Here is a 26,354-nt window from a genome sequence, read left to right as displayed (position 1 = left end):
TGGGGACCGGGGCACTCATTGCTTGGTGGGTTTTGCTCTAGCCTACTCCCGAGCTGATAATAATAACAACAACAATAATAATAATAGTGGTAGTAGTAATAATACTTGCATTTGAACGTGAAATGAGTGACTAGGTGAAGCCTCGGCAAAGAAAGAGGTGGCTTCTGGAAACGCAGCACCATTTGGGCACCTGTCCTCTGAGAGCTTCCTTTCCCTTTGTATTTCTCTATTTGGACCCTCCTTCCCCCCCGCAGCTCTTGTCATATACGGACCCATTCGAGGAAACACATAGCTCTGCTTTTTCCCCTACTAGCCCTCAGCTGCCCTGTATAAAAAAACTCCTCTGAAATATCCCGCTCTCATCTTCACAGCTTCTCCTTCCCACTTTCCCGGATAACTGGGAGAGAACATCGGAAAGAAGCGAATAATACCCCCTAAATTCGTTTAGTCCGGTCCCAGGTAATGTTGATTTCTTCCCATTCCCCTCTCGTGTTGTAACTTTTCTGGACGGAAGAGAAGTGTCGGTACAAAATAAATTCAAAAATAAAAACTCCTTCTCTGTGTCCAGATATCCATAGCTAAAACGCGGTACTAGGATGGGAATAAGGACCCGGGATGCGGGCTCCTGGGCATTCGGAAGGGAGATCCTCGCCCGCATTGGTGCCGTGGCATTCTCACTTTATTTAAGTAGATGCAACAGTATGACTAGATCCCATGGCTATGCAAGGGCATCGTTTCGGCTGGGACCCGGCACCCAGAGCAGCAGAGGCAGCCTGAACTGAGGAGCCCAGGACGACCACCCCGCGCAGGGCGTGGGTCCCGCACCGTGCAGGTCCGCCACCGAGCTCGCGTTTCTTTCCCCAAAACGCTCATTTTTCAGCAGCGAGACGCTTGTACTTTGTGCGATTTATGCGGGATCCTCATTTCTCCATTCGGGTCAGTAACTTCTGATCTCAGGAAGGGCAGGAATGTGAGAGCGGAGGGGGGAGGCAGCCGTGGCTCCCGCGGGAGAGCCCGCGAGTACCGGGCAGGGAAGCCTCCCGCGGTGCGCGCCCCCCGGCTTATCCCAGGGGACAGGCTTCCCTCGAGGAGCCCCGAGGCACTGCAGGGGCGAGCTCCTTCACACCACCTCTGGCCACGAAACGTCTCTCCATCACATATAACACCCTTTCACAGAAGGTTTAGGAGATACTCCATCTCTGGAAACACAGCGGCACATCTGCACGCTGCTCTTAATAACCGGACTGCCTGGCGGAGGGAATCAGTCCCTGAAGAAAGATGCTTTTCAAAGCTGTCTCACCTCAGCACACGATTTTTTTAAATCTTTTTTTTTTTTTTTCTTTTCTGCCTTGTCTCCAGGGACCTGTCCAACCCTTTTTAAATGGTTTTAGCCAGCTGAAGTCAGCTTTCTGCTTCCAAGCTTTTAAGGAGAACGATTGCCATACGTGGCGCCAATTCTCCCCTAGGTTACATCTCTCCTTCCCTTTGAAGTCAGCTGGGTTGCAAAGAGGTAAATGAGAGCAGGATTTGGCCCCTGTAGCTAACAATGCTGTGAAACCGCTCTGTGGTTTACTTACTTACTTACTCATTTTTCCTGGGGTGGCGGGAGACTGTTTTTAAGACCCGGTTATAATTTGCGACGGTCCCTATTTTTAATACTCGGGGCGATGACCGTGCAAACGTCGGTGTAACGACGGCGCTGCCCTCGCAGGGGAGCGCTTCACGGCGACAGGCCGACATCGAGCGGAGCCGCCACCGGGGCGAAGGCGCTGCGGGAGGGGACTGCGGGGGGTTGCTTGCTCTGCCGAGGCGGGGGAGCGGAGGGGCAGCCGCTCCCCAGCCCGATCCCCGTCGCTGCAGGCGCTGCCACCGGCCGGGAGGTACAAGGGAGTACGGGGGGGGGAGGGGGAAAGAGGAGGTGGCGGGGGGTCGGGGGATTGAAGGCTCTGGGTGCGCTCCGGCCGAGGCCGCCGGGCAGGGAGCGAGCCCCGTCGCCGTCGGGCCGGCTGTTCTCCGCCGGCTGGACACGGGTGGCCCCCGGACGGGCACCCGCACTTCCTTCAGCCTGCCTTGAAAATGCCCCGCTGCTGCTGCTGGGATCTGGGGCTTTCACGGGCACAGGAGATGCTCCTCGTCCTCGGCTCCCCTAGAGTTTACTAGCTGCCGTTAAAGAGGGACATTTATTGGGATAAAAGTGGATTGCAGGCTGCAACAAAATTGCATGTGTCTTTCATTTAAAAGACACCGAGAGCTCTTTTTTTTTTTTTTTTTTTCTTTTTCCCTCCCCTAAGGCATTTAGTGCTTTTAAGGCATAGTTATAAACAAGCTGCCGAAACGCCAGCACACGGAGATGCGGGCGGTAGGGCCGGGGGGCAGGGAGAGGATCTGTTTCCTTGGGTCTGGAGCAGGCGTAGCTCCAAAAGGTGCAAGGGGGAAACGTGCCGCTTCTGCAAGGACACGCAGAGCTCACACCGCCTCCGAGCAGGCCGCCGGAACGGTTCCGAGCACCGGGGCCTGCCCCTCGCTCGGGCAATGCCGCCGTGCTGACCCCCACCACGGGCCTCCCTCGGCGCCCCTTCCCCTTCTCCAGGCTCCTACCTCCCCCTCCACCCCCTCGGTGCAGCCCCCCTCCGTCCCCAAAGCACCCGCAAGCAGCCCCAAATCCTCCAGCGGCCGTCTCTGCGCTCCCCCGCGCATCCCTCGGCGGGTCGGTCGCGGGCCGGGGGGGCCGAAGGGCGGCCGCCGGGGGTGTCGGAGGAGGCCGCAGCGCCGCGAAACGGGGCGGAGGGGCGGGGGTGGCCGCCGGCGCTGCGGGCTCATTGGGAAGCAAGGGCAGGTTGTGCCTGTGCGTGTGCGCGCCGGGCGATGCCTGCAGCTGCTTGATGGGGCGGTGGGGAGAAATCGCTCAAGCACGCACGTCTAGCTTTGCTCTTTCTCCAGAAAACAAAACAAAACAAAACAAAAACAACAAAACAAAACAAAAACAACAAAACAAAACAAAAACAACAAAACAGGCTAAAGATCACCTGAAGAAGGAGCTGGGAAGTACACAAGACCTGAACTGGCCTTCTCTTCACCTTTGGCTGGGTTCACAGGAAAGGTCTCTAAGAGTCTCAGCAGCCCTGGCTGGCCATTACCGCACCTACACTTGTACACTTCAACTGCTCATTAAAGCTTCGTTTCTTCTTCCACCACATGGGGGAAGGGCCCTTCAAACTCATTTCTGAAATAGCTTTCTTAGGACAAACTCGGGCCCACGATGCTGTAATACTGATCTGGACAGATCGCAGAACTGTTTTTTACCTTACTCTAATGAATATGAGAGTAAGCTTTCTTTCACCAGGAAGCATGAAGCAAGTCTTTTGTGTAACTTGGGACTTTTCTAAACGTTCCTCCTCTCTCATCTGTGTTTTAAATCCTGTCCATGTGCAAAAGGATCAAGGAATTTAACATTTCAAAGCTCATACTTTGGGTGAAAACCACCCACTTTTTCAATATCCATAGAAATGCACGCATATACGGTTCATTTCTTTTTATTAGTTAAGATTCTGTTTTGTTACTTTCTGTTTTAACCGCCTCATGCACACACGCACACAACACACACACATGCACACACGCACATGCACACAGAGGAGGACTGGAGGTCTTTTCGATAGCAGACACATTCCCACATTCTCCTTCAGGCCAGCTTGTGAAGTGAGCGACTTTTGCTTTTAAGTTCCTCTATTCTCCATTCCCACTACACGAACAACACCCTCCAAATTTCTTTCTCTCTTCTAATTTAGGACCAAACTTCTGAGTTTAATAAAGAAGGAAAGCTGGTTCTTAATTTTACAGTTTCAGAGAGCAGGACTGCAGTTACCAGTTGGATCGATTAAAGAAAATTCTTTATTTGAGGGTATGTGCCCCAGAAATTACCTTGACATGATCCTCCCGGGGATTTGGGGGAAGAGGGAGGGCAACCCGGGATTACTCTCTTTTCAGGATCCCTAGAGAAATGCGTATACGTTGCAGAAGGGAAATGTCCTTTCCGTGTGCCGTCCCTCCTCCCTCCTTGTCTCCCCTCACCCTCCCCGCACGCCTGTGTGTGTCTGTCCGTCTGAAACGGATCTGTCTGTCGAAAATGGGCCTGGAACTCCCTCCTGTGTTGGGATTAGGTCTTGGGGGACCTGGGGTGGAGTTACAATGCTTGCCTATTTTCATATTCATTAGAAATGGGAGGTTGCATAAGGATCCCTGCTGAGCTTCAAGATATAAAAGCAACTTCGGGTTCCCCCTTTCAAGACAAGACAAATCAAAGGTTCAGAGGCAAAACAGCTCCCTGAGCTCTGAAAGTCTTTCCCTCCCTCCTTCCTTCCCTCCTATCCACTCACCCGCTCTCCCTCCCCTCCTCACAGTCCAGCCTCTGTCTAGGGAAGAGGCTCTCAAGCAGCCTTAGATGATTATGGATTTTCTGAGCGAGAAGTTTGCCCTGAAGAGTCAGCCGAGCAAAAACAGTGACTTTTACATGGGAGCAGGAGGTACTTTGGAGCACGTTATGGAAACTTTGGACAATGAGTCCTTTTATAGCAAAACGTCAGGCAGCAAATGTGTGCAGGCCTTCAACCCTCTGCAAAGGGCTGAGCATCATGTGAGGCTGGACAGGACATCACCCTGCCAGGACAATAACGGTAAGTCTTCACCCCAGGGTTATTCTCGCTCCTCTGCTTCGCCCTTCCTGGAGATGTGCTGGACAGTCTGGGGGTTCTCCTGCCCGAGGAGACCAGAGGCAGCCATGCAGTGCTGGCATGGTGCTGGCATGTGAGGCGCTACCAGGTAAATGATACTAATAACATATAAGGGCAATGGCAATGATGATGATAATAACAGAATTATGATAATAATAATCGTGATAACAACAATAACAGAAATGATCTAAAAGCAGGAAAAGGCGACCGCTCGCTCGGAAGCCTTCTTTGCCGCTCAGTGCCGCCCCCCTGGCTGCTGCCCTCCCTCTCTGCCGGCCCCGGGCAGGGTCCCTCGGCTGTGCCCCCGGAGCACCTCGGCGCTGGGAGTGCAGCGCCGAGCAAGGGGCACGGCTCGCCGGCGGGGAGGAAAGGGACGGGAAGGAAAAGAGACCGAGATCGGGATCGGGATCAGGATCGGGACCGGGATCGGGCTTCCCGCCCGTGCCGCTCCGGGGCTCGGGGCCGGCGTGCGGTGATCCCAGCTCCGGCTACAAACAGCGGCCGGGCGGGCTCCGCTTCCCCCCGGCAAAACTCCGGAAAACGCAGCCCTGGGGCTCGGGGACGGCGGCGTCGCGAGCACGGAACGCGCTGTCTCGGTGCGGTACCGGCACGGGATGAAACCCGAGGGTCGTTTGGTCACGTCTGGTTCTGCCCAGTAACGCTCCGCGGTTATAGGATTTACCTCTGTTATTGATATGATTTTTTTTGCTGAGCTACCGAATAATGCACAACCGACATAACGTATGATTCTTCATACTGACTGAAAACGATTGTGATAATTCAAACGTCAGTGTATTGTTACTATAATAATAATAATAATAATAATAATAATAATAATAATAATAATAATAATAATAATAATAAATTTTCTAACTGTTCGACAAAGGAGAACGTGGAATATTTTATTTTATATAGTTTATAAATCCTCCCATTATTCCACCATGATGTCATTCATGTTTAGAAAAAAAATAATAATTTTAAAAGTTCATCCCAGCAGAGTCGGAAATACGGTTAAAATCAGCTGCAATAATGAGACTAACAATAGACTAACAATACCTTACATTTTTTGACTTCATATAGGTATTGATTTTTTATATATATTTTTTTGAGAACATCCTTTTTGGATGAAACAGTCTGTAAGAAATAATGACAGATTTCTGCAAGTGCAACTTCGAAAAACTGCAGAAAATTGATTTGCCCATTGAAGTTTTTCTTAATTAGCTCATTTAATGTGTGCCTTGGGGGCTTTGGGGCATTTACTACCTATGTATGTATTGATGGTAAGTGTATAAAATTTCTGTTTTGTTCAAATCACCTCTGAGTGAAAGTAAATAAATTATTAAGAATGCGAGAAAAACAAACAAACAAAAAAACCCTCCAAAGCAAGCCCCTTATCGCATGTTATATGACATCTTTGTAAATTTTGGTTTCATTTTTTTTTGTCTGTTTCTGGGATTAAAAAGAAAAAAAAAAAGCCCATTTGAATCTTGTAATTTACTGCATGATTTTTTTTTTCACTGATGTGAGATACGTAAAAATAGAAAAATAGAAAACATTTTCATTTCGTATTAAAAAGCTACCGAGAAATATTTCTTATCTCTACGACTCAGATTTTACATAAAGAGAAAAAGTTCCTGCGATCCCTATGCAAAGTATTTGAAACGATCTCTTTTAACAAGTTAACATTTTGCAGAAACTCTCTGCATTTTCTAACCATAACAAACTTAATTGGAAACAATTCCACTTTACAAATCCAGGAGAAGATATGTGGAATCTATTGAGTTTGTAAAGTGAGGTTGATTTTCAGTTTCATTTGCTTCTTAATTTGTCAGTTTCCAGCTATTTAGTTTACTCTAAAGTTATTCTGCATTTTCATAGAAATAGAGCAAGCCTTGTTTATCTGCTTCCAAGCTTAAAGGTACATTTGCCAATAGCTTTGTACCACTTATATGAAAATTTGTTTTGGGCTAAGGCATCTTATCTGTGCAACTCAAGTTGAATCTGATTTCATGGATTATTACCTACTTTACTGGCAGAGTAATATATTCAAGTAGTCTCTTTATACTGAAAGATTTTATATGATATTTTTAGACACATTTTTTTAGTTTAAATTTAGTGATTTAGTACTTTTATTCTATTTGTCATTAATGCAGAGTCCTTTTCCTCCATCTCATATGGGAATACACGTAGATACAGGATCTGGTACTTGATGACACTGTTTTGTATGAAACCTTCAACCTAAAGCTCCCCTTTTAACCAGTTATTTCCCTCCCCCACCTTGTATACAGTGAACTATGGGATTACTAAAGTGGAAGGACAGCCTCTTCATGCAGAGCTGAACAGTCCCTTGGACAATTGCAACAATCTCAGGATGTCTCCGGTGAAAGGGATGCAGGAGAAGGGGGAACTGGATGAACTTGGTGATAAATGTGACAGCAATGTCTCCAGCAGTAAGAAGAGGAGACACAGAACAACTTTCACCAGTTTGCAGCTGGAGGAACTGGAGAAAGTATTCCAGAAAACCCATTACCCTGATGTCTATGTAAGGGAACAACTAGCTCTGAGAACAGAGCTCACTGAGGCCAGAGTACAGGTAGGAACCAAATTCCAGCATTTCCATGGCAAGTTCTTCATTGTAAGAAGTGATAAGTGGCATTCTTGGGGATTGTGCAAAAGCCCATAAAGCTAATGTAAATAGATGATTTTGCTTTATTTCTTTTAGACATAAGCTGCTATATTACTGTGCTAAAATAATTTGTTCTTCTTATTATTTTTAATAGTTTGTGTTGCTGTTCTAGAAATTTGTTTAAAAGATGAGAAAATGATATCAACATGAAAGTAGTCTTCATCTTTGGTTGTTCTTTACTGTCAGAATTTTATGTAGTTTATGCATTCAGTGAATGCATAGTGTTAATGCGTAAAAATCCCATTAAAGAGATATGTTTTATGTAGTTCAGATGGTTAATGATGCAGAACTCTGCTGCAGAGTTTGTGTTGCAGTATGAAAAACAGAAATTTAAAAAGCAATCAAATTCCTTGTTTATTCCAAAGAGTAAGCAATGAAGCTGCACATATATAAATGTATGTGTGTGTGAGTGCTTGTGTATGCGATTGCATGCGATGTCTGTGTATGACAGAGACATAATCCTCTCATCTCATGTGAATGCTTAAAGCTAGCAAAATTGGGAAATGCGTTTGCTTGTTTTTAAACTTGAATACTCAACAAATAATGTTATTCTAATTTTTGGATCAATACATGTTGGTGTACATTAATTTCAGTGTTTGAGCTTTCTAACTGAAAGATGATTCATTCATTATGCATATGACTTTGACGTTTATGATTTATGACTTTGGGTGTTTAATGGTGATAAAAGAAGCTAGAATACCCAGGAAAAGCAACCCTTCCCCCATTAAGAGAATCTCCCTTAGAAAAAGGTGTTAACTGCATTTTGCAAGTTCATCATATTTTAAGAGATCTTCCCTGTTCTGTTAATACTCATCACTTCAGTTTAGGGAATAGGAGTCCTGTAGATTCATACCAACTGAGATTAATTCTTTTAATTTAGTGACTTGAATATGATAACAACTTCACAAGTTGTAATTAAATGCATACATGCATATAGAGAAATAGACATTAGCGCACATACATACAACTGAAATTAAACCAGGATCACTTTCAGAAAGAAATCCCATTACTTAATTTTATAAATAAGTGTCCTTTTCATGTCTGTTCAACCAGATGGCATACACACTGTTGTCATCTGAAAACAGTCCAAAATCATCTGTCAGTTACATCGATACAACATCAGTGATGCCAATGGAACTTAGTTCAATAGCATTTTAACTCTTCGGGCTCTGTGCAATCCCTCTCCCTCTGAATTTGGGACAATTTTCCAAATATGACTTCTATTCATTAGGCTTTACTCATGACTTAAAAAAAAAAAAAAAGAACAAACAAACAAAACCAACCTTGCATAATATTAAATTTCTGCTCTTACAATTGCATAATTCTGTAATCATGAGAAATACTTCAAGAATAAGTTAATAGGCAGAACAGGGAGAGGAGAATAAGACTTAAATTTGTCTTTTTTTTTTTTTTTTTTTTCCCCTCACATTGTTCTCAAAGTTTTAGAATCCTCATATGCTAAAAGTATTAGAAACAAGAGGGTAAATATTAAAACATAAATGTCTGCTCCAGTCTTTCATATAATATCTACTTCTATTTCATTTACATATTTTCCCCTTTCTTAAAATATAACCGATCTTTGCATTTCTCATACACTAAATATGAAGGGAAATGGTGATCATTTTTATCCAGAGTAGCAACAGTATTCCATCACAAGATTAAGCAATTTTAAAGGCCTTACATCATTAGAGGCAAGCATCTGGCAATGCAAGGATAACAAGCAGCAGATTTTTACATTACTTTGTGGAGGCAAATGGTTACTTTATCTCTGCCAAGAGTCAGTTTCTAGTAAAGTGATGTAAACAGAAACATTTTGGGGGATTGTCAAAGGAAAAAAAAAAAAGTGCTTTTCTCCTTTAGTCCCTATAAATTCAAGCAAATTGTTTGATTTAGTTTAGCAGAGTGATCAGCTGGATGCCTTACCCACATTTCCCTTCACTGCCATTTCATCAATATCCAGTTTAATATTTATTCTGCATACATGCAGAGAGAGCCAACCTGAACCTAATTTATCTAACTTGTTCCCTTTCCTGCTTCATGTCAGTGAAGTAATTGGCACCCATTTTAAGGAGATTGTCAAGGTCTTTTTTCAATGAAAGAGCCTCATTACTAAATTCCCTTAGTGTGTTCTTGGTGCCTCCTGTGGAGACAGGAGATTTTTTTCCCCTTTTCTTTTTGCTGAGCCTCAGGCATAATAAATAATACAAATTTACCAACAAGGTCCTTAACAATATATACTCAGCAGTTACATGCATGGGCCTTGCTTGGATTGCTGAGTGCATTTTAAAAGATTGCACGTACTAAATTTGCCATGAGTCCTTGAGAATTAAAATAAACAAAATTATGCTCTGGTTGCTTAAGGAGCATCAAAATAAAGTTCTCCAAGAGATCAAGATAAAAAGTGAATTATAAAACAAATAGTGTTATTTTTAATATTCTACCATCAAGGATCAGAAACTCCCTCAAAATGATGTTCACAGGTGCTGTTTACCAAAAAATAATAATAATAAAAAAAATCCATTAATATAGGCATCTGTTCAAATGGGTTCACCATTCATTTAAAAGGGAGACTAGTCAATGATAATGTTTCCATAAAAAAAAATGTTAATAGTGTGACTTCTTTTAAAAAAATCAAAATTAATTTGCTGAGCACTAAAGACTTAGTTATATATTACTTTCATAAAGGAACAGGTACTTGTCTTAGCAGTTTATTTAATTCAAGATGAGTCTTGAATTAAGACTCATCAAACTAAACTGTTTGAAATAAAAAAATGTTGAAGACCATTGGATGATGACAGATACCAGTCAAAGCAAGAAATGTGCATATAATAAATTTTCAAATAACACACAATACCTAATTTATTATAGAACAGTTCAAAGGTTATATAAGCATCAAGAAGGCAACTTTTAGTTGACATGTAGACATTGTTTCAAAATGAAATTATGTTGTAATCTAAATGTAAAGTGTAATCTAAATGGAAGTGTTTCTTCCATTGTTGGAAACATAGATATTTCCTAATACAAATGTGAAAAATGTCACAGTAGTTTTAAACTGTCTATGATATCATGATTCTTCATCTTTCTTCACTGTTAGCTGTAACCTTTGGTTACAGAAACTCTTCTGTAGCATTGACTTGTGCTAGCATTTCCTGCCTTTTCATTATAGCCTTTGATAAAGTCTACATGTACCTCTAGGAGACAGAGCACAGGTAGTCATATCAAGTCAGTGGTCTTGTGAAATTAAGAGAAAGTCTCTTTACAATGCAACTTACTACTACTTTCAGATTTTTCATTAAAGAGCTGACTGGCAAAATTAGCACTACCTGGTCATCTGATTATTCTTTTGCCTATTTTTTTTTCAAAGACAGTAGATAGGAAGTAACATATTTTAACATATTTTTTTTCAATATCTAGAGATAACTTAACACTGAGAAGATTAAATTTTAACAGGAACTACAGGAAATTCATGAACTTTTTTTTTTTTTTTAATGACTCTGCAAACTATGTAAATAAGTTTATCTTCATAATTATCTTCTTGTTTACTCTAGGTTTGGTTCCAGAATCGAAGAGCAAAATGGAGGAAAAGAGAACGTTATGGTCAGATCCAGCAAGCTAAGAGCCATTTTGCTGCCACTTATGATATATCTGTTCTTCCAAGGACTGACAGCTACCCTCAGGTATGGTGAAGACCAAGTATTATTTTTGTTCTCTATTTATCTTCTCTTCCATTCCTAGGCATATATCTACACAGAGGATTGAAGAAGACTTTTCTGTGTTTAGTTTTTACTGTTCTTTAGACTCGTTGCTGGGAGATGAAATTGTGAACAACAGCTTTGACACCTAATATGAGTAACTAACTCTTAAAATACAAGTATTTTTTAAGGAATGATCTTAGGAGCTGCAGTTTCACATAAGCTATGTACTAAAAATGTTTGTCAATATGGTTGTGTAGCTAATTATATTCTGCACATAAAATTACATGTGGATTTGATCTAGGTCTACATACACATTCTGGATGTAGGATAAACCCACTGAGATTGACAGGTGATCTCTAGGTACCTTTCTTCTGATGTATTAAACACACACCATTTCTTTACAGACCTCAATAGACCATAGAATGTAACAAGTAACTAGCATTAAATTTTTTATGGTCACAAATGATCAGAATTGAATCTATACAGCTGGGAGAGGGAAGTGAGGAGACAATAAAGCTCTCCTGAACAATAGTAATTTGATGACTTTGTTCTTCCTCTTCCTCTTCCTCTTCCTCTTCCTCTTCTTCCTCTTCTTCCTCTTCTTCTTTCTCAGTTCTCCTTCATTATATAGTAATGTATTATTGTGTAATAAGATCTTAACCTTCTGTTTCTGTTCTCCAGTTCATTTTTCTGTCTCGCGTTACAATCTGTCATTGTTTTCCTGCTTGTTTATTTCATTACATTGAATAGTTTTGTTTTGAAGCCATTGCTTTTCATGTCTCTTGCTTCCCATTGTTTTTACCATACAATTTAAAAAGAAAAGGCTCCAAAGTAAAATTCTTTTATGTGTCCCTGTGGCAAAGTAATTCCACTACTGTTGTCTTGGTTTTCAAGTTCATCAGGTAATAGGGTCTCTGTTAGCCTTAGGAATACACTCATATTCAAAAACATTATTGGTTCTGTCTATGTGGGCTTGTTTTATTCATGCTCTGCATTGGCTGAGTATGATTAGCTTTGGATCAAAGGTTTCAGGCCCATGTCTCCTCTATCCTACTTAATGTGCTTTACTTAGGAGGTTGAACACTAGGTTCAGTGTCTAAACCAGATCTGGCTTGTGTTCTAGTAGCTCAGAGTATGGTCACAAACATTTCAAACAGGGTGGAACGCATCATTCTACTTGTTAATACTTATAATGTAACAGTGTATTAATGAAACTTACATCAAAAACTGTTGAATGATACTTGGAACTGTTCAGCCTGGAGAAGAGGAGGCTCAGAGTAGATCTTACCAACGTTTATAAATACATGAAGGGAGGGTGCAAAGAGGACATACCCAGGATCTTTTCAGTGGTGCCATGACAGAACAAGAAGCAATGGGCACAGACTAGAACACAAGACGTTCCATCTAAACATCAGGAAACACTTCTTCACTGTGCAGATGATGCAACGCTGACATAGGTTGTCCAGAGAGGCTATGGTGTCTCCCTTCCAGGAAATCTTCAAAAACCACCTGGACATGGTGCTGGGCAATCTTCACTGGGTGTCTCTGCTTGAGAAGAGGTGTTCAGACCAGATGATGACCTCCAGTGGTCCCTTCCAACCTCAACCACTATGTGATTCTATGATTCTATAATATACTTTATGTTTAAGAAGGAGGACATAGTATGAGACCTACCTAAGTGGAAGTGTGTGTAAAAAACAAAAACAAACAAACAAAACAAAAACAAAACACCACAACACCAACAACCCAAATCACATGTAGGTGGATTCACAAAGACACAGATGCACAGACACTGGTAGATCTCACTTAAGGTGTCCAAATATCTTTAGAAGAAACTTCTGGCTTCTCTATGACATCATAACAGGTGAACAGTGATTTGGCATTCCCATCTCTGACTCAGTTTTCTAGACTGGATTGGCTGTTTCCAAGCTCTTGTATTTTTAACAAGACTTCATCTACAAATGTTCATAACAGTCAAAAGTTTTATTAGCAAAAAATAAGAAAATAAATAAGTCATTGGTAAGCACTTAAAATTGTTGTCCAAAACTAAAAGTTCTTTTAAAAATAAACATTTTCAAAAGATAGGAGAATATCACTAAAAAAAATCTACACCCAATGAAACATCTATTCTGTACTTTCAGATTGTTAAAAATATGAGTGAATTCACAGCATTTTTTATTTTTTTTTAATTTGTTAATGAATATCTTCCCTGGGCTGATGACACATCTAAGTTTCAGGCTGGCAAAACTTTCTATCACTGATTTATAAATTCTTAAATATAGGAGATTGAAATGGAAATGTTGATAACATAATCTATATAAAGCATCTCTTATATATATAGAAATATAAAATGTATACTCATTTATAAATATAGATGTGTATTACTCACCTACAATGACAGACTGTAGATAAACAGATAGGCTCAAACATAATTAACTCTAGTCACCTGCAAGAGAAAGTTGTATTGTACCATAATGTATAAATAGGAACAAGGAGCTAAATGAAGTCCTCTGTATATTGTCTGTTTCAGTTGGATGCTTATATGCATAGTTTTGCTACATGATAAAAACAAGCCATTTTACTCCTCAATAAAGAATGTGGCTACCTTTCTGTATACTGCAATAAGAATTAGTATCAAGGCAAAAATCACAGAACAGCCAATGCAATTTCATGTTCTTGCTAACCTACTGGTAATTCTTTGTAGTTTCACATTCTTAAATCATCATGATCAGTAAAACCACATATATGGTTTATCATGAATATATAGCTTATTTCCAGTGAGAATACTTTATACTTGAGAATACAATGAAAATCCATATTAAAAACACAATAGCCCTAAATTAAAATCTTTTGAACTAGAACAATTATAAGTGTTTTACTCACAGGAAATTAATATATGATACATGATTTACCTATAAGTTCATTAATCTATTCCACAGAAAGAGGTACTCTGACAGAAAGGGATATTTAAAATTGTGGCCTGCATGTTTGGTCTTAGCATTACACATTGATCTCCCAGATCAATTCCATTACTTCAGTGCTCTGAGTATGCTCACAAGTGGAAAAAATAGTGCAAGAATGTAAAGCAAACCCTTTTTTTTTTTTTTTAATTAATAATTATTTTTTAAATTTGTACTGTGTACAAGCTCTCTTATTGTGACACTGACATCACTAGACAGATTTTAGACAGATTTTTCCATACTTTCAAATAACCAGATTTTCCTGAGGACTGTGGGATACAGGTTACTCAAGCTTGATTATGAGTCCCTTCCTAACATGGAGGAAAACAGACTTTTTTCTTGGCAAAAAATATAGGATGATGTTGAAAAAATGATAAAATCAAGCTGGGATATTTATTTACTGCTGTGTGGCAGAAGAAAAAAGAATAAATGTGAATTTCTGGTGTGCATTATATGAATTTGCAGTCTGAAGATTTCTGCTTTGAGCCCCACCATGGATATGTTCCCAAAATAGACATCCAGCTTGCATTCCAGCAGAAACATCAGTCTCTTTTGCAGCCAACAGAGGGTGTGGAGACCCCTGCTTAGTCTCTTCATCAATTATCTTCATCAAGTACAAATTAACAACATGATGCTGCTCTACAGTGTATGACTATATAAACCTGAAAGGTTTTCTATGAGAAAATTATCTTTTCAACTTATTTCAGAGAGAAGGCTGGCTGTGAATTTTCTATAAGCCAATCTAATTTTGCTATTAAATTACAATTTTTTATCTTCAAAAATAGTAATAAACATTTTTTTTCCTAGATCATATTTGTTTGTGTTGCTAATTCAGTTGCCCATTAATTATTTTTACAGCATGTGGACTTAAGGTGCTGCTTATTGTGCAAAATTATTGCTTAGTTGTCTGTCAAGAACTTAACTAAATTGTCCAAATTCTGCACAAAAATATCTCCCATTAATTGTATTGGCAACACCTGGATTGCAGGGGAGGACAGTTGGCAGACTATTTTGGGACAATCATCTGTTATTCACCTGAAATTTCCAGGCCTTCTGTAACTACTGTTGGAAAATATAATAATGGAAGAACCAAATAGAATTAAGTTAAATGGCAAGAGGTAAAGCAAGCATTAGTTGACAATTTCTAAACGCTAGATGTTTTAATGTCAGAAATATCATAAAGTTTATAAGACTTCCCTCAGAAAAGCTATTTAACTTATGACAAAATTATGCTGAAAAATAGATTTTCTAGCACAATGCTTTTCATTAATTTTAATTTTTAAAAATTAAAAAAATTTTAATTAGTTTCAAGTTTCTCTTTTGGATATTATACATTGTAGTCTAAATAATTTATTGGTTAAAACCATTATCCAAGATGCTTTGTACCTCATTAGTCAGCAATATTCTTCTGATGGTATGAAAGCTAAGAGAAAGCATCCTAAGAAGAGGAAAATGAATGCAGATTCAACTTGCCTAAGTAAATATTAGTAAACAAGTGATAATTAATTTGGTCAGCTAAGTGTAATGTCTAGTATTACTTAAGATGTCTTGGGATATCTGAGACACTGTTATGGTGTTGACAAACAAGACTTAAAAGAAACAAGCACCATTCAGGGGAGGTAGTTGCTGGTCAGATAGATCTAGACACTTGTGTTTAGGAAATTTAATCAAAGAGACTTTTATAACAGAACTTGGTTCCATTCAGAAGTAGGTGAAAATCTGGTCAATGAAGTAGTCTATTCCTAAAGTAGGTATAAAATAAGTAAGGCAATCTCTAAATATGTATTTTTTTTCTCTGTTGCCTAGTTCAGATGCAGACATCTACAGATGTCTTTGATGGACATATGTATTTTGTGTTGGGAAAGGAACAACAAAATGGTTGCTTCTTACTTTATTGGTTTTGACCACTTTTGGTGTACTGTGCCCTGTGAGAAGGCTAATGCTACAAAGGCTGACTTTGTCAGGTTCAAGACTTCAGTATGAGAAGTACAAAGGTACCAGCAAACCTGAGATAAACTAATTTTTATCCCCTCCTTATTTGTCTGAGTGGAATTTGATCAAAAGCCTATATTATTATCTGTAGACCTCTAGCTTTCCCTGTAAAAGTTAAATTTAATTTATAGTTGTTATACTTATATATATGTAAGTGAAACATCATGTAAATAAACAGCTGCATTAATTTGTGCCCTTGAAAAGCAGACATAAGGGGCAACATTATCTATCTCCACCCCACTTGTTCCCTTCCTACACTTCGCATCTTTTCCTCTTGTTCTCTGAATCTGGTTCACCTGTCATTGTCCCTCAAAGTTCCTCTGAAATGTTTTATCTTTTCAAACTGTTATACTTTTCATGCACTATCACATGTGAAATTTGTTTGTTCATTCAAATTTACTTGATAATGTAGGCAAGAGTTGGACAGAACTTAACTTACTTTCATGGAAAATCCAGCGTAGTGTAGATGGGAATCCTAAAAGAAGGCAAAAACATTTCAAAGATATTGGAACTGCAGAGATACAGGATGGAGGGTGCAGAAAGAAGGGAGAATGTTGAAATCACACACACACACACACACACACAAAAGAGTGAAGATTCTGAAGTTTACATTCCATCCATGATAAAGATAAATCAAATTAAATATGTTGAAGAGCATGGCATCACATGATTTGTTTTGGCAGCAGAAGTGTGTAGAAGTGGTATCAATATACATGTGTTTTATACTAAGCCCTTGGATCATCATTACAGTTCTGCTCTAGCCTTAGTACATATGGGTAATTCTCATTAGCAATAATCAAAGTTACATGCACCAATTAAATTTTTCATATGGCATGCATTAGACACCACATGTTATTTGACTTAAAAATTCTTTTAACTGTAGTAGACATAAATGACAGTTAATCACAATAGTTCATTAAGGCTATGGGTACACTGATTAAGTAGGAGTAGATGTGGTAGACATATCTCAGCTATCTTCAAAGAAGCTTTACAATATACTCATGCTGTCTAGCTGTGACAGCATGGAGCTCAGGCTGGGCCACCACCTTGGTAGTATGTTTCTTGCCACAAATGTGCTGACTATTGCACTGCTGTGGCTGATCTTTCAACAAGAGTAACACTTCTCATCTTTTTGGGTGGTGTCTGTTCCACACAAAGTAGTTTGTGCAGAGTGCTTTTATTTTTTCTTGATTCTAAACCACTGTATGTTGTGAGACTCCTCAGAGTCTCAACTTTGAGTGACTTTAGCTGGGGGTTATTTATTTACAAGGCAAATTCTTTTTTTTTTTTTTTTTTTTTTTTTTTAATAAGACAAAAACTTCTTTTTAATGTTATTTTTCAAGTATGAAGTATTGTGTTTAACTGTATCATAGATGTGAAATGTAACTAATTCTTATTGTAACTGACCCTAAGACTGCAGTAGCAAGAGGTTACAGTTTATCTACAAAACCTCTTGTACTAGAATTAAAACTTGATAACTTTTCAAATCCTGCATTATTTTGCTTTTTTGGCAAACTGGTTAAACAGTGAAGATTTTATTTATTTATTTATTTATTTATTTAGATATTTAGTTATTTAGTTTACCATATGCAAGGCTGATGTGAACTGAACAGAAATATATTTTATAGCTGTATCATTAAGCTTCTGGCTTCCAAGATCCAACTTGTATTTTATGGACTTATTTGAAAATGGTGTGCTGCAGTTCTCATATGAACCTGAACCCAACAGAGTACAGCTGATCTTCACATGCTCACTAGGTCCAGTGGCTCTGCTAATGTAAAGAGGATCACAATTTACACCAAGAAGTATTTTGTCTAGATCAAAATTAAAAAGTCAGTGTGAGTGTGGTGGTTCCAAAGCTAGTCATTGAATCTCTGTAGCTGGAGATATTAAAAATTTGACTGGATAGGACTTGAATAACCTGATCTAAATTCAGTTAGCTGTAGGCAGGTGTTTGGAATAATAATACCAGAGGCTCTTTTCAGCCTAAATTGTTCTATGAATTGATGATTCTGCAAACTCAGGATGTACAGGCAAATCTCTGCCCATACTTTCAGTATTTCAAAAACAAACAAATAATAATAAAAAAATGTAGTAAGTGACAGGCCAAATTAATTGTGCTGATGGACTGGGAACAGCCTACAGATTATAAATTGTAAACTAATAGTTTTGAGCAGTTTTAATGGCTATTGAATTTAATCTGCCTAAGTAGCCCCCTGTGCAAAACCAGGTTTCAGATTTTCTGTCAGGGCAAGGATTGTTTTTTCACATGAAGAAAGAAGGAGCGACACAAGTTTACCATTCATACATTATTTTTGTTTCTATCGTCTACATGTTTTCTATAGTTAGATGGATCCTTAACTGTTGTCTTCCTTGCTATGTCCAGGAACATCCTAAAAACAGAGCCAATGGGTATTATCTAATTAGTATAATAATAACAGTAATAAACTATTGGAATGGTAATCTAATAACATAATATAGCACAAATAATATATATTTATTGTGTCATACAATAATAACAATTTAATATCTAGAGATCTTAATAGTGATGCCTCTTATTTATTTATTTTTTTTAATCATGTGAAGCACTAAAACATATCCACTCAAATAGTAGCTGTGTATGGTTATGTGTGGTTGTCTGTTGGGAGGAGACTCTGGTCTGGATAGGCATGGGAATAAAACACCAGAAAATTAAAATATAATGCAGCACCAAAACAAACAAACAAACAAACAAACAAAAATAAATATAATACATTTGGTAATGGGAGAAACAAAACTAGGTAAGTGATAATAAAAGTCAGAAAATTTGAAAACTGAGTTTATGTGACTTCTCTGCATGATGTATAAGAAGACCAAAGTTCTAGGAACTTGGCATTTTAGAAGAAAAAAGCAATGAAACTAAGAAGGATGACCTATTACCTCAGCTAATTTTCCTCTTCAGTGTCAAGCAGAAGGTCATATGCTTAGGAAGTGACATCATAAGTATGTTAACAGCCATAACTCTCCAGTTATATTTTTGTCACAACTTTGAAATCCTACTTTTTTTTTTTTTAGTTCCTATTGCGAAGGGTGCATGCGTGTATGTGTGTGTGTATAAAATATACAGTAGGTAAATATATTGAAGGGTTCTGGTAATTTCATGGTAACCACAAGAGCAAAGCTCAAGTTGTTTGTGATGTTAACAGAAACCAGAGATGTGCTGCATGTATAGGCTCATTCACAGTCTCTGAATTGCCTTTTATATAGTTCATGGATCACACAAGAGCTTAAGAGGAAAAATATTTTCTTTAAATTCATGTACATAATGTTCTTTTTCCTTCCAACATACCAGAAGAAGGCCTGATAATTTTGACTTATTGTAAAGCATTACTATATTTATTTTTAATACAGGAATATCTTTTGCACCTAGATTTCTCTGTAAGTCATTTATCCTTGCTGAGAAATGAAAATCTAATATCAAAAATGAAGTCACTCAACTACTAAAATTAATGGAAATTTAATATGACTGAAACATAGTTCTGAAAACCATAACTGTCTCTTGAAAGAAGATGTAAAACTCTTCTAGCATCTTAAATAATTTCTGAAGTTCTGAAGTTAACTAATTTGGATTCCCTCCTCTAATGAAGAAACCCATGGCACCACTTTGAAAGTTTTAGCAATGAAAGCTGCTCACATATTTCTTTAACAAGACATTGATATATTTTAGGATTTGTGGCTGAATTCTGTTCTCATTTATACCTGTGCAAGCACATGGAAGTTAAATTAAAAGAGATTTGTCTAGGATAAAAATATCAGAATAACTGGTGGTACTAAACTTAGTTTGTTGCCAAAAAAATTAATAGAAATATGTAAAGAAAGGGTGATTTTGTGATACCTCCAGACCACATAGGTTATTGAGCACTTCCAAAATGAGCCTCTGAACCTTCTGAAGTCTTCCCACCATGACCACATTAAAAGTAAAATCATGTGGGCTTCCATTTGAACAGTTTATTTTTTAGTTTTAAAAATATTCTTCCTATAATTTTATCTCTGCAATCTGGGCAACTGCAGAATTTCGGATAGGGTTTCTTAAGAAGAAATCTGAGTATGTCAGGTAAATAAAACTTTTTCCCTTGTGAGTTAGCTCTGGGGGTGATGATCTCCTTCAGAATTAGCTCCTGTATTAGAAGCTGCATAGATGCATTAGTCTCTCTCTGGACAAATTCATCCTGTTGGGAATGTTTTTAGACTAATAATTTGGCCTGAAAACACCATCAGAAAGAATAGTGTTTTATGTGCATCTGTTTGAAATGTATGTTTTATATATATATATATATATATATATATATATATATATATATATATATTTCCTGGATTCATTTTAAAATGTATCAACTCTGTTTTCCAATTCAGCAAAGCAAACTGGAGGGAAACAGCATGGATATAAGAATGGGTGATTTGTTCTGTAAAAAGAAAGGGAAAGAAAACCCCAACAGTTGCTTAATATGTCACTGCTGCTGCAAGAAATGTACATATAACCACAAAATACAAAAAAGTACAACTAAAAGATTCTAGTGTTCCTGTACAAAAGAAAGACACTATTTTTGAATGGATGGCTGTGTTTCTGCTTTTGTCAGTTCATGATTGAAACAGAGTACGCGCAGTTTGGGCTTTCAAGAAAAGTGAAAGATATTCTCAATCTTATAGGTTGTCACCTGCTATCTTCTTGATTACTTTTCTTTGTACTCTAATCATGTGCCATATGGCTCCAAAATCCCTCCTTCAAAAAAAATTTGCAAAGGCAGTAATCCTTGGATGATCTCTCAGTTGCCATACACTTAACTAACATGTTTTCCAACTCTTTCAGGGTACTTATTTTCTTTTTGTCAGCATCTGTAAATTCTACACTCTGCAAAGGATGTGAGAAAACTTCCAGGCAAAAGGATACTCAGGAATCCTTGAATCCTGAGCCATAAAACATGTACTGCTGTCTTTGGGAATATTGTGTGTGACTGAATGCAACAAACAAGGAGTCGCTGAGGGAGCTGGGTTTGTTCAGCCTGGAGAAAAGGAGGCTCAGGAGCGACTTTATTGCTCTTTATAAGTACATTAATGGAGGCTGTAGTGAGGTGGGGGTTGGTCTATTCTCCCATGTGCTTGGTGACAAGATGAGGGGGAACGGGCTGAAGTTGCACCAGGGGTGTTTTAAGTTGGATATTAGGAAGAACTTCTTTACTGAGAGGGTTGTGAGGCATTGGAATGGGCTGCCCAGGGAAGTGGTGGAGTCACCATCCCTGGAGGTCTTTAAAAAATGTTTAGATGTTGAACTTAGTGATATGGTTTAGTGGAGGACTTTTAGTGTTAGGAAGCTGGACTTGATGATCTTGAAGTCTCTTCCAACCTAGAAAATTCTGTGATTCTGTGAAACTTTCATAACCAAGGCAATGGTTTAAATAGGTCCAGACGCTATATGTACTCCTGAGATAAACCATCTGTTCTCCGAGAACTAAAATAAAAAATAACATTTCTGATTATAAGTCAAAACAGACTGAGGTAGCTAAGGAGTACTGAGGCAGCTGAAGATCATGTCAAGCTGTGGAGGGTCTCTTCTGAGCCAATGTTTGAGAGTGTTCTAGAAGTTGTTGAAGCTAGGAGGCAAGGATGGGAATGTTATTTCTTTTTTTTTTTTTTTTTTTTTTCAGCCTAGAGAAGAGGAAACTGAGGGGATGTCTTATATTGGTCTGTAGATTCCTCACAAGGGGAGCAGAGGGGCAGACTGATCTCTGCTCTCTGTGGATAGCGAAAGGACCCGATGGAATGACATGGAGCTGCAACAGGGGAGGTTCAGTCTGGGTGTTAGGAAAAGGTTCTTCACCAGGACGGTGGTTAGGCACTGGAACAGGTTCCCCAGGGCAGTGGTCACAACACTGGGCCTGTTCAATAAGTGTTTGGAAAATGCTCTCAGACATAGGGTCTGATTTTTGGGTGGTCCTATGAGGACCACGCAGTTGGACTCACTGATACTTTTGGGACCCTTCCAGCTTGGGATATTCTATGGTTCTGTGATTCTATGAAGAGTTCTGAAACTCTCACTGGAGTCTCCCTCCTCCTGTAGATCTCAGGAGGCCCAAAGGAAGGAGGAAAAATTCTCGGTCACCTCCCCCAGACACCTTATTCACTCCATTACCTCCCATGAGATCACTTAAAATGTGCAGAAGATGCCAGAGGTGCGCCCAATTTGCTGTGTGTATGTGTATGTTTAGAAAGGAAAGCTGTATTTATGTGAGTGGGTATGTTAGTGTGTTTATGCATGTATGTGTAAACAAGGAGACTGGGCAGACCAAGAGTTTGGGAAGACATTGCTACCCTGACTTTCCTTCAGTCCTCTTCAGGAAACCAAGATGAAGCATTTGCTGGTTCTTTTCTACTGCCGGAACTGCCAATGAGCCCAAATTAATTTGCCAGCTCCTGATGACCTCTACTAATGCAACAGTTTGAAGTACTAACTTTTAAAATAAGACTCTAATTACCTCATCCTTTCTATCTGCACTAGATCTGAGCTAGATGAGTTCAGTGAACTATAATTTATCTCTTTACTTGTTGGTGGTTTGGTGGGCATGTGTTCCAAAGTAATAGGACAATGGGAAAATAACCCTCAGAATTAGAAACATTTTTTTCAGTCTTTGTGTGACTCATAATTTATTACTTCCACTGACCTCAAATTTGGCAGGAAAAAAAAATCAGCTACAGTGATAACCTACGCATATTAAAGCCAAAATTCATTTTTTTTATGCATTTGGAATGTGACGACAAAATTAAGTCTGAAGTGAGAGTTCACTTTATAGTGTTAGCCGAAGAATAATTGCAATTACTCCAGTGTATAGGAGAGAAAAAAGACGTGGGCTCTATCCCAATGCAGCAGAGCAATGGCATACTCAACAGACAACAAATTTTTCAGAAAAAAAAAATCACAAAAGAAAAGGATATAGAATATCGTATAGGATATAGAAAAAGGATTCTGAACTGCAAATGATGGTTACAAATGCCTTGCATCATGATGTTTTCTGGTCTACTGCAGTTTGTAGTTTTTTTTTTTTTTTTTTTAAAGTCAATATTTAGGAAAGAGATATAAGTAAAAGCGGAGAAGAAATAAATAATTAAAAAAAAAAACTACATAGAAAATTGGTGAGTGCATGTGAGAAGTGACTGAAGAAGTCACAGTTTGCCAGAAAGTATATCCATACAGTTGTGATGTAGAAATATAAAGAGCAGAGAATTAAAAAAGATAGTGTAGCTGCTGTGTGTGAAGTATGATTAAAGCCAAGTGATGAGGACGGAAGAAAAAGTGCACAGTCTAAGATAATGATGGGAACTTACTTGTGCCAGGCCTTGAAAATCTTTTTGTATGTTCATCTAGTAATAAACATGTGAAAAATACCTATGTATAGTATCTATTCATAGATGATAGAAGTCCGGAGACTCAGAATGAAGCTTTAAGTGCCTGCCAAGTATAGAAGGCATTACACATCAAAGCATGAATACATGGTTACTCCAGATCTTCAGCAGACATTGCTGGTAACCACAAAGTTTGTCTCCTAGACTGTCATGGAATATTTTCCAGGGATGTACAGCACAGCCTGTTAAGTCTGAGAGCTGAAAAAAAAATGTCCTCAAGTATAATTTCATATAAAACTATTATGAAAAGAATTTTTGTCTTAAAGCTATCTTTGAAACAACTTCAGGAAAAAAACTCTTGGATATATTATTAACAACCATGCTTAGATCTTATGGTTTAATTTGCTTTAAAGTCATTATGCAGTGCTACACAAGATTTAATATTATTTTATTATTATTTTAATATTAATTTAATATTAATTTAATACTTATTGGGATTTGTAGCTAAAGAAAGCCTACTTTGTTTTGTTCACAATTTTACACTGTTTCCTACCATTATATTAAAAATGAATTCTGTTGAGGGGAAATTTTTATCATGAATACAGCTATGGTACTGTATACTCTTGACACCTTTTCTTCAATGGCAATTGTATGCCTTCCCTAATTCCACTGACTGGCTGGGCTGATGGCATCCTGAGGTTCAATGGTAAATATGCAGGACAGTCTCACAGAGAAAATGGATGACAGAGTAGGGAATATGATTTAGCAACCCCAGCTCCCAGGTGATGATTTTGATCCATATAGTGTCTTCATAGTATGTTTTTAACAAAATTGCAGAGAACTAGATACGTAGTTGCATGTTTTTGAACAGAACTAGTTATGGATGTACTAAATGAAGCCAAGTAATGCAGAAAACAAAAGGTGAAATATCTAAATTTAACCTTGTTCATTTTATATGTTCCAGATTCAGAACAATCTGTGGGCAGGGAATACAGCTAGCGGTTCTGTGGTTACTTCCTGCATGCTACCACGAGATACTTCCTCCTGTATGACACCTTATTCCCATTCACCCCGGACAGATTCTGGATACACAGGCTTTTCAAACCACCAGAACCAATTCAGCCATGTGCCCCTCAATAATTTTTTCACTGACTCTTTACTTTCTGGGACAACCAATGGACATGCTTTCGAAACCAAGCCGGAATTTGAAAGGAGGTCCTCCAGCATTGCAGTTCTACGGATGAAAGCCAAAGAGCATGCTGCCAATATTTCCTGGGCCATGTAAAATAGCAGTAACTTTTGGTTTTCTTTTTACTTAATTTTTTTTTTTTTGCTTTTGCTTTTTTTTTTTGTTTGTTTTGTTTATAGCAAACTGAAAACAATTTAATTTTGCATATTTAAAGGACACAAAAATAAGCTGCTGTGTGTGGAATGATAGAAATCACAATATACATGGTCTGCTTTAAAAAAAAAAAAAAAAAAGCAATATAATATTTAACAATAAAACATAAGAATAAACCAAATAGATCTACCATGCATCAAGCTCAACAAGCCATTTTATATATATATATATATATATAAACATGTTTTGTTTTACCAGTTGATGAAATGTGATTATAGAACCTCAAAAAAGAATAAACCTATTAAGAAAACTTGTCTACTCCATTGTTTTTTATCAGTCCTCTAGGCAAAATTAATACTTTAGAAATGAATACTCCATCAGGGAAGAACTCTGTAAAGGAAAATAAATTTATTAGACAAAAGCCATGAGGTAAATCTCTAAGCACTCCATGCAGAGAAGGAAATATATGATCATCTATGTTGTAGGTGAAATCTGTAGACCTGACTCTCTCAGCACTGTGCTGCTGCTCTTAGCTCACTGGACAATTGTTGTATTAGTGCACAATGAAAAGAGAAAGTTTTTATTCTCTTTATTTTATGAACCTGAATGTATTCCTATTAAAGATAACAAGATTTTTAATGAAGATATCACTAAAAGCAGTATCACACTGATTAATGGAGCTTCAAGGAAATGCACAGGTTGTGTAGATCAATTAGTGTTTGAATAAAATCTTTAACATTGCAGATAGAGTATCTTGAAACTTAGGTGACCAAGGAGGGCATGGAAAAGTACTGCAACACTTTCAAGAGAATCCAGATTTAGAAACAAAACACAACAGCAAAGTTTTGCTTCTATTTCAGTTTTTTTTTTTTTTTTTTTTTTTGTTATCCTACAGTCAAATTGAAAAGGAAAAACTCCAACAAGACTTTCCAGTTTGTCTGTAACTAATCTCAAGATGTTATAAGAGTACATTTCATTTAATTTTAGTAACAGTTTGTTGATACTTTGCTTATTTTTATTATTTTTTTCATAGTGTAAGACTGACTTGCTCCCTTTAAAGTCCACAGGAAAAATCTTTGTGACTGCAGTGACAGCAGAATTTGGCTCTCAGCTCCCAGCCTATCACAAAGGAATTAAAATGTCAGCAGACTTTCTGACATTTCTGGTGGAAAAAAAAATAGAGGAGAAGAAAAATACTTTACATCTGGAGAATTGCTATCTGCTTTGATTTACTTCTCCTCCCTTTCCCCTGTCACATTCCAAGCTCCTTCAGATGAGTGAAATGTCAGCCTCTTTGAAAGCAACAGTCAGTCTCTCAGGTTCATAAAGGCAAAGTAAATTAATTGAAATAAAGAAGGACTCGCATGGCTGTGATTAGAACAGGATACAACTCTCTGGGCACCCCATGCTCCTTCTTACTTTTCTCTCTGGCCATTAGTTACAAAGGGAGGGCGGGTGAGGGGAGAAGGGAAGATCAGGGAAGCACATTTCATCACTGCAAAAGCAGAACTACCAGAACTCATAAGAATGTACTCAGAAGAACTCCCAGATTGTCTCTGCTCCTACTCATGAGGCTAA

General features: G+C 38.5%; 1 protein-coding gene across 1 annotated transcript; it reads left to right on the top strand.

The window, feature by feature from the left end:
- The first annotated feature begins 2,831 nt into the window (after positions 1 to 2,831).
- Positions 2,832 to 25,690, top strand: ALX1 (ALX homeobox 1). The gene is made up of 4 exons (XM_005018392.6): positions 2,832 to 4,670; positions 7,016 to 7,320; positions 10,962 to 11,090; positions 24,399 to 25,690. Exons 1-4 carry the CDS (start codon positions 4,439 to 4,441, stop codon positions 24,717 to 24,719), a joined length of 987 nt encoding a protein of 328 aa, XP_005018449.2. The 5' UTR covers positions 2,832 to 4,438; the 3' UTR covers positions 24,720 to 25,690.
- The last annotated feature ends 664 nt before the right edge of the window (positions 25,691 to 26,354 follow it).

The sequence above is a fragment of the Anas platyrhynchos genome, chromosome 1 (genome assembly GCF_047663525.1).
Source record: "Anas platyrhynchos isolate ZD024472 breed Pekin duck chromosome 1, IASCAAS_PekinDuck_T2T, whole genome shotgun sequence".
NCBI classification, from domain to species: Eukaryota; Metazoa; Chordata; class Aves; order Anseriformes; family Anatidae; genus Anas; species Anas platyrhynchos.
Note: the sequence above shows the minus strand (reverse complement) of the source record. Positions and strands in the feature narration are given on the sequence as shown.